The 8,827-nt window shown below is 61.2% G+C and overlaps 1 protein-coding gene and 1 long non-coding RNA gene across 2 annotated transcripts; one reads left to right on the top strand and one right to left on the bottom strand.

Annotated features, from left to right (window-relative positions):
- Positions 1-221: 221 nt before the first annotated feature.
- On the bottom strand, positions 222-2,866 carry FOXD2 (forkhead box D2). The gene has a single exon (XM_069557331.1). It carries the CDS (start codon positions 2,739-2,741, stop codon positions 1,281-1,283), a length of 1,461 nt encoding a protein of 486 aa, XP_069413432.1. The 5' UTR covers positions 2,742-2,866; the 3' UTR covers positions 222-1,280.
- Positions 2,867-3,175: 309 nt separating this feature from the next.
- On the top strand, positions 3,176-8,607 carry LOC138423137 (uncharacterized). Its single transcript, XR_011250142.1, has 2 exons — positions 3,176-3,588; positions 8,063-8,607. It is a non-coding gene; the product is annotated as an uncharacterized lncRNA (long non-coding RNA).
- The last annotated feature ends 220 nt before the right edge of the window (positions 8,608-8,827 follow it).

Here is an 8,827-nt window from a genome sequence, read left to right as displayed (position 1 = left end):
AACATTTGAGGACCACAGCGAAAATGAAAGTGCTGGAGGGGTCACAGGCATCCCAGAATCCTGGCCTTATTAACAGCCGAAGGCCAAGGCCACAGTGTCCTCTGTATCTGACAAACCCAAGCCCTCCTCTGCCTGCCTGGCCTGCTTACTCTGCCTAGGAGTCTGTGAGACCCCGGACCGGGAATGGGGAATGCAGGCAAGCAGACAGAGCTGGTGACTGCTGGAGTTCACGTACATTTATTCAATTGACACTGATGGGGAGTGGGGGGAGACAGGTTTTCTTTTCTTCCACACAGACCATCAGACGATTTCACAGAGTCTCCCCAACTGCAGAAGTCTAAATCAATGCACACCCAGTGGACAGAGAACGCAGATAGCAGCCTGCGATACAGATATTTACACATGGTTACAGGACCCCTGCCACAGGATGTGCCCTGGCCCACCCCACCCCCACCTCTCTGGTCCCTGACCCGGACCCTCCTCTCCCACCCCAACCTCATTGCCTTTAGCTACAATAAATATCCCAGGGCCTGGGACAGAGCAGACCGCGGAGAGGGCTGCTGGCCCTGGATGGCTGGACCCAGCCGGCCACGGGAAAGGGGTAAAGTTCCTTCCAAAGCGCCCCCGACGCAAAAGAGGGAGGATTTTCCTCAATGGAGTGGGATCTCGGGATTGCCCAGGCATTGTGAAGACCCTCGCTTCACCTCTCCGTTCACCTCCGCCTGTGTAGACACTGCAGTAGGCTTCCGTGAAAGAATGAACTGCTTTGGAGAAGAGCGAGAGGGGAAAAGAAAAGTTGCATTTTCCTTTTAAGCACAAAGTAGATAATAGATGTCTTTAAATTATAATATTGAACAATCAGGGCCTCAAAGCTGGGGAAGGAGTGAGGGAGAAGCAGAAGGGGAGACCTCTCTGCGCAGTTGGCGTTTCTGGCCGGATCTGCCCGGGCCTGGGTAGGCACCTCTCCGGGAAAACATTCTTCCGGGGCTGCCAAGAGGCGCAGAGACTGGGAAAAAGCGAAGACATCCCCTCCCCCTTTTACTGCTCCAAGTGAAATGGGATCACGGCTAGCGACCTCGTCGCGTAGACCCGGGCCTCTTCCTGAGCGATGAAGCCCGCTTCGTCCCAACTGTCGGAGAGATTCCGAGCGTGGAACCACGGGCGCCGGCCCAAGGTCTGGAGACTCTTCATAAATAGACTCCCTGAGTTCCGCTGGGACCGCAGGAGCTCCTGGAGAGACTGAGGAGTGCGGGCTCAAAGTGGCCCGGATCCCGACACGGTCAGAAGTGGCAGCCACTGAGGCCTGCGACTTTGCCGGCAAACGGGGGCCCTGAGGACAGGAGAGCGTCCCCGTGGTGCGAGAGGCGAACGTGGCCGGCCACTGGAGCCAGGGCCGGGGCAGTCAGCATGGCCAAGACCTGGGCCTGACCCCCAGGACCCGCCGCCGCCGAGAACGGCGACCCTGGGGAGCCCTCGCCGGCGCCCGGGGGTGCTGCCCCGCCGCCACCGTGGCCCATAATGTGGTCTATAGAGAAGGAGGGCCTCTGCCCGGCCCCGGCGCCCCCTCCACCCGCGTCCGTCTTGAGGCCTGGGCGCAGGAGTGCGGTGCCTGCTGCGGGAGGGCTCAGGGACGCGGGGTAGAAGGCTTTGGCGCAGCCAAGCTCCGCGCCCAGGAAGGCTGGCAGGCCCGAGGGGCCCGGGCCCGACCCTGCGCTCGGAGCAGGCGCAGGGGCCGGAGCCGAGGCTGCGCTCGCGAACACCGAGGCCGTCGGAGGTCCGGGTGGAGGCGCCGCGGCACGGCCCGGGGGTACCGACAGCTGGCAAGGGGCGGCGGCGGCGGCAAAAGCAAAGGCGTGCGGGTGTGGATGCGGGTGCGGGGCTGGGCCCGGCGGGGGTGCGCCGTAGGCCGGGAGCGCCAGCCCGTAGCCGTAGCCATAAGCTCCGTAAGCCGCGAAGCCCGGCAGGAAGGCGCCGGGGTCCCCCGCCGCTGCAGCCCCGCCGCGCAACAGCAGCTCGGGGTGCGGGTGCGTGTGTGGATGCGGCGGCGGCAGCGGCTGCCGCTTGAAGCGCTTGCGGCGCCGCAGGAAGCTGCCGTTGTCGAACATGTCGGCCGACTCCGGGTCGAGCGTCCAGTAGTTGCCTTTGCCCGGGTTGCCCGGCTCGCGGGGGATCTTGACGAAGCAGTCGTTGAGCGAGAGGTTGTGGCGGATGCTGTTCTGCCAGGCGGGGAACTTCTCCCGGTAGTAGGGGAAGCGGCCGCTGATGAACTCGCATATCTCGCTCAGCGTCAGGCGCTTCTTGGGGCTCTGCAGGATGGCCATGGTGATGAGCGCGATGTACGAGTAGGGCGGCTTCACCAGGGGGCTCCGAGTTGCCGCGCCCCCCGACGGCGGTCCTGGCCCGGGCCCCGCCGCGCCCCGGGCCGCCGCCGAGACTGGCCCGGGGCTTCCCGCTGCGGCCGCCGCCCCTCGGGGCGCTAGAGCGCGGGGCTCGCCGTCCGAGCAGCCACCGGACTCCTCCTCGTCCTCCACGGCTTCCCCAGCGGCTTCCTCCGGGGGAAGCTCGGGGCCGTGGGGGAGCACGTCCCGGGGGGCGCGGGGCCCAGAGCGGGCAGGGAGCTCCCCCCCACCGCTGCTGCCGCCGCCGCCGCCCACCACGTCTATATCTGCGTCGGCCTCGGACAGTGCGGCCGGGGAGCTCTCGGAGGACATGATCTCGCAGCAGCAGCTGCCCAGGGTCATGGTGCCGCCGCCGCCACCGCCGCTCTCCGGCTCCGCTCCGGCCGCGGCTCGGGCTCCGCCGCGCTGCCTCTGGGGCGAGTGTGTTTTGCGCGCGGGCGGGGAGGGGGCGGGGGACTGAGGACTGGCGGGGAGGGGTGTCCCCCAGCTCTGCAGCGCCCCCTCGTGGTTCACTCTGCCGCTCTCATCTCTCGGTGAGTACCCTACTGGCGACGGCTCTCTCCGCTGCCCCGGGAGCCCGAGCCGGGGGCAGCGCCCAGGGCGCGGGCGGAAGAAGCTGAGGCGCCCCCCCTTACTCTGCCGCTCTTGGCCCCTAGCCCCCCCTCCCCCGCCCCGGGCTGGAGAGGTCTGGGGATTAGTCCCTCCCGCTTGGCGGCAGCTTAAGGCGGAAGAGCGCGAGTCCGGGGCGGAGCTCCCCGAGCGGGGTGGGGCTGGCGGGGGCGGGCAGAGCGCCTCGGCGGAGGGGCCCGGCGGGAACAAACAGCCGCCGCCGCGGGAGCGCTGCTCGGGTGGCCGGAGGCAGATCCTCCTCTAGCCGGTCCTGCAAACCCTCGCTCCCTGGAGCCGCTGCCTTCACTGCGCTCAGCCCTGGATGGTAAGGGTTCACGCGGGTGCCAGCCGGAGCTGGGAGCAGCAGCGATAGTCCCCCGCCCGTCATCTCCCCAAGGCAGCGCCCGGGCCACCGAGGCCGAAGCGCGGTTGGAGCCGCACCAGCGGAGCCTGAGACGTCGGGACCAACGCCGCCAGAGCGGGGCCCGAAGGAACCCGAGCGGCTTCCGGCCCAAGGCGAGACGCGCTTAAGTGATCGCAAGGAACAAAGTTGGCGTTCTCAGCCTCGGGCCTCGGAGAGGTGAGCGATTCTGGCTGCGCCCCTGTCTTCCCCTCCAAGGCCTGGACCCCGCCTCAAGGGGACCCCATCCCCTTGCCACACCGCGGGACTCCAGATGGGAGACTGTGCGCGCGGACCCAGGGAGCGCGTCGCGTGCCCGTTGCCCGCTTTCCGAAAGCTTTTCTGGGGCGCTTCGGTCGTCTTTCGAGAGCGCGGACCGGCCCATCGCTGAGTTTGCCTGTATCCGATCTTTCCTGTCTCGGTACCCGTTTGTCGCACTCAAGCTCTGTGACTGTGTTTCTCTAGCTCTCGGTGAATCTCTGCCTCTGTTTTCTGTGGAAACCCTGCATCTATCTGGATTTCTATTCGTCCGTCTGAGAATCTCTTTCTCAATTTCCCTGTTTCTCCCACCCCCAGTCTCACTACAGAGCCACCTACGTTCCTTCTCCCTTCCCCCTTCTCTCGCCGGACGTGCAGGCTCTACCGACAGGCAGCGCCGAGACCTCTGTCAATGAACCCTGACCTCAACCGCAAGCCAGTGTTGCCTTCAGCTTTCACAATCCTGTGCACACAATGTTGGTTCCGTGCTTTTTTTTCATCAGCTGGGTTCCTGGCCATACCGTTAGGACTTCTCTCCTGGCCTCCCTCCAGCAACCAGTAACTCCCAATTGAGACTGGGGCCGTCTCAACCTCTGGGGATGACAGGGGAGATGGGCACCGGACGTAATCAAGTACAGAGCCGATGGACCGGCTGCTGCCCCGACAGCGCCCCATAGTGGTCAAAGCTCAGGCACGCGGGCCGCGAGCCCAGCTGCGCTCAGCTGTCGCAGACTGTAGGGCTGTCAGCTAGTCCTTCTCCACCCCTACCCGCCGCCTCAGTTTGCGGCTCTAAACAGTAGTTAAGAGCAAAGACCCTGGAGCCAGCCTGCTGGGATCCCAGTGCTGGCTTCAGTCCTTACCTGCTCTTTGTATTTTGTGTTTCTTCCTCTGTAAAAATGAGATTAAAAACACCCACCCCCTGATTAATATGTAAAAGTAGCCACAACAAAGGAGGATATTGAAGGCACTTTGCAGACTCCTGGGGAGACGGGGGTTCAGAGCAGTGTAGTCTCCCATCTGGATCTCATACCCCCTTCTAGCCCTGGGCTGGGTTACATGGCTGCTGTCTATTAATAGTCCTCTCCAGTCACCCTGCTGAACTAGGCTTTCTGTAGATAGTACTGGGGGCAGAGTAGAAGGGATTTATCCGCCCTGCAGGCTATATCTCAGCAGGGTCATGTGAGAGTGGATGAAATCTTTCACCCAACAGCAGTCTCCGTTCTAGTGTATTCCACAGGTGGGACAACAGATGCCCAGGAGGCAGGGGGACTAGTCTCCAGACATGAAAAAGCACGGCTGGGTGCAACCCTTGTCATGGAATCCTCATAATAAGAGTTCTCCATCTTCCCCAGTGATTCAGCTAAGAGCAGAAGAGAGTGGAAGGCAGATCTGGCTGCTCATATCCTGTGAGAGCAAGTCTGCTGGGCAGCCCCATCTGGGGCTTCAGACCAAGGGGATCCACCTAGTGTGCTGGGTCCGCAACAAAGACTGTCCTTGGGAAAAGAGAAGTGCTCCAGTCCTCAAACCATAATCAAGAAATTGGACAGAGACTAGTGGCCCTGGAATCAGAATTTCATAGGTGTTGGGGCCCCCAGGAAGCAAATGAAGGCCTTGGGGACAGGTATTTGCATGAGTCCAGATGAACTCACATACCCAGGGTTGCTAGATTTACCAGATGTATTTTATCTGGCAAACCTATGCAATCTCCAAGCTTGCTCATGACTACAGGGACCTCTCACTGACACTCACAGACACCCCATACCATCCACTACATACACAGCAGCTCCAACCAAGCTGAGCTCTGGTAATGTCTAAGTAAATGGAGAGAGAAAAACAACACTGGCATCATCCTTCTCCATCTCACTTTCTAAATGTCCTTTATTTCTAAAATGGCAAATATGAACCAGTAGCTTCTTTCTTTGCCAGCACTCTCTCCTGGTTCCCCTCACTCCAGGCCCCTGCCCAAGTTCAGGGTAAAACTAACTGAGGCGTTTGCTGCCCAAATATCCTGATTCTTGCTGCAGTCAAGACTCCACCTTCTACAGAGCAGCTGCAGCCACCAGCCCACACCTCTGCCTGACCCTGCTTCACCCTCCATTCTGCTGAAACTCAGGTCAAGGAAAGAAGACGTGGCCCCCTCAACCCTGTTCTGCAAGGTGATTCTTTAAAAATCCTCCAGATTCTTCAGAACACACAGTTGTAAGAGTGGAAACAGTCCAAGGAGATCACGTGACTTGTTAGGCTTTTTGAAGGGCCCTTCCGTTGGGTTGGGTCCAGGTGTCCAGGCTCCCAGACTAGAACTCTTCTATTTATTCAAATAACGCCTGCTTAACACCTGACCCAAGCTCAGCGCTTGCCTGGGGAGGTGTTTCTGGGAGCTTCTCACTCCTCCCAAAGCTCTGGCCAAATTTGTTTTGAACAATACCAGGAATAGGTGCTCTGGGGCTGGGAGAATGGTGACCCAATATTCGGGATTCGTTTAGTTTTCTGCCCTTCTGTCGTGGCTCCAGCCTTTCCTGCCTGCAGGCTCTGCTTCTTCGACGACGTCTCTGGGTCTTGTGTGCGTCCTTGGGTGTGTCTGTTACTCCCCGCCGCGAAAGCCTGGGTGCTGACAGAAGTCTAGGCTTTCAGCACCCATGCCTGCAGCCTCCAAGAAGCAGGAGGCGACAGATTGTGCGGGTCTTGGTTACAATGTCACTGGTAGTTCTCAGCCTCTTCTCCGTCTCACTATTTAGCCACCTTTCTCGAGCAGCCCAGAAAGGATTGAGAGAAAGCGTGGGGGCGGGGGTGGCGGGCGCTGATCCAGGGAATTTTCCACTCGGAAATGTTCGGAGCACCGACCAGAGGCTGTTGCTTGTTTGTTGCTCTGCGCCGCTGTCCATAGCGTCCTTCCCCTTAGGGCTCCTCCCTGCCCTTCTTCTGGCCCCTGTAGACGTGCTCTTCTCGGCTGAGGGGAAAGGAGAGATCTCGGATGATTGTTAGAATATGATTGTCATCACGAAACCGGCCACGAGCGGCGCCGGCGCAGAGCTCTCCCGCGGCCTTCCCGCGGTTCGCATGCGGTGAGCGCGGAGGTCCGCCCCTCGGTGCAGACCCGCTGCAAAGCGCCGCCTGAGCCAGGCAGGGGACCCCACGCTTCCACGCTTCTCTGATTTTACTCACAAACCTAGGCAAGCTACCGCGCAGCCACACGCTCTTTTGGTCCCTCCCCGGGGCCGCAGCCCTGGAGCAAGACGGCGGTTGGGCTGCAGCGGGTCCATCTCCCCTTTCTCCTCCAGATCATCGCCTGCTCAAAGGCGGTCGGCTGTTTTGGCCCTGAGTGGGAGGCGGGAGACTTCAGATCGTGTGACCTGCAGGGGCGAGCTGCAGGCGGTGGGGCTCCACACACAGAGTTCAGGGAGAGGCCGGCCTCTCTGGGAGCCCAGAAATGGCTGGGCCTTGGGCGGCGTGAGCTCTTTTACCCCCAGGCTAGCTAGCTCTGCACCGGCTCAGGGGTCGGTGCCTCTGCGGTCCCCCACACCTCGGGAATCCTCCGCCTCTTGGAGGAAGCGACTTTCGCTCCTTCCATTGTGCACGGCCACCATCCCCCGGCTGCGTGATGGGAGCTCACGGGAGCACCCTCCGGCCCCAGCCCTGGGCGCCGCGGAGCCTGTGCACTCCGGTTCGTTCGCGGGAAGAGGGTTGCGGGCTCCGGAGAGGGTGAAAAAAATAGCGCGGGTCCCAGACCACCCGCCCGACCAGGAAAGCCGGCTTCGCAGCGACCGGGAAGGACCGGCCGCAGCTTGGGAGATATGCCGCAGGGCCTGGGGAGTTGGAGACGCTTCCAGGCGTGTGGAGGCCTGGGCATCAGGTCAGAGTGCCTTGTGGAGTGCGTCCTAGGTCCGCGTGCGTGTGTCTGCCCCTCTGGGCGAAGGGCAACGGCGGCTTTGTGTGCTCGAGTACGTCTCTGAGAGGCCGGCGCCGGTGCCGAGTTCTCCCCTTCCCGACCGCACATCTGGGCCGGGGACAGTCCAGCCGGCTGGACAGCCAGCCAGGCCCACAGCTCCACCTCGGGGCCCGAAGGTGTGCGTCCTGGTCGCGAGCTGCAGACCCACTCCGGGCCGCGGCATGACCCTCCAGGGAAAGAGTATGTGAGGGTGCGAGCCTGGGCAGGGGGCTTGCACCGTGGCGAGGAGAGGAGGGGACAGGGGCCTCGCGCGGAGAGCCAGGAGGACTGCCGTGGCCGCGGGAACCGGACGGCTTTCCGCAGCCCCAAACGGGTGGGGAGGGAGGGGCGGGTGCGGAGCCGTCCGGACGAGATCCCCTACCCTATACGCACGAACGCGCACACGCGCCGTCACGTTTAGCCTTTCAGAGCCCCAGGCAGGGTCACTGATGATGCCGTAAGTCCTAGCAGGGGCGAGTAAATATTGCTGGACCTGAGTCCTTTGGAGCTGCTGTGGAGCCGCGGAAGCCAAGCTATAGGAGACCAGCCAGAGTCCCAGCTCTGCCGCGCGGGAGCTGGGGACGGATTCCAGGGAAACAGCGACCTCTGGAGGAGCCGCGCAGACACGCAATGAGGCAGGGACTGGAAGACCAGGTCTGGGATCAAAGCGCCCCTTCCCCACCCTTCTTGGCAAAATCATTCAGAAGCTTATAACCTCTGGACTCCTCTTTGCGCATGCTTGTTTCCTTTCCCAGCTTGTACCCAAGCTTCAAATCCTGGCTCAAATCCTGCCTTCTTGAGAGCCCAATTCATCTTTCCCTCTTCTTGCTCTGAGCTCCTAAGAACCTAAAGCCTGAACCCTCAACTCTAGCGCTCTACCGCACTAGGCAATGATCTTTCTCCAAAGAAAGGGTCATTAGTCCATCCACTCCACCCACCCTTTGCATTCCATGCTGAATGTGCTTCCTCCCCGCTTCACCACCAGTAAATAAAAAATGAAATCATGAATCCCAAAATTGGACTGTCGATTGTCAAAGTTCGTTTCTTAGATGGGGAAATTGAGACCCATTTTCAAGTCAGAGAGAGGGCTGACTTGCCCCAGGTCACACAGGAAAGGTGGAACTAGATCCCTTGTCCCAGCCCAGAGCCCTCTCCATTTCACCAGAATAGGAAGGGAAAATGCCAGAAGGAACTTGTGTGTTCCTGTGTAGAGGCGGGCATTGGTGGGGGTGGGTG

Source organism: Ovis canadensis, chromosome 1, assembly GCF_042477335.2.
Source record: "Ovis canadensis isolate MfBH-ARS-UI-01 breed Bighorn chromosome 1, ARS-UI_OviCan_v2, whole genome shotgun sequence".
Taxonomy (NCBI): Eukaryota; Metazoa; Chordata; class Mammalia; order Artiodactyla; family Bovidae; genus Ovis; species Ovis canadensis.
This window is presented reverse-complemented; position numbering and strand designations above follow the sequence as displayed.

Coding starts and splice junctions, on each gene's coding strand:
- FOXD2 (XM_069557331.1), bottom strand. CDS start 2,741: ATGACCCTGGGCAGCTGCTGCTGCGAGATCATGTCCTCCGAGAGCTCC.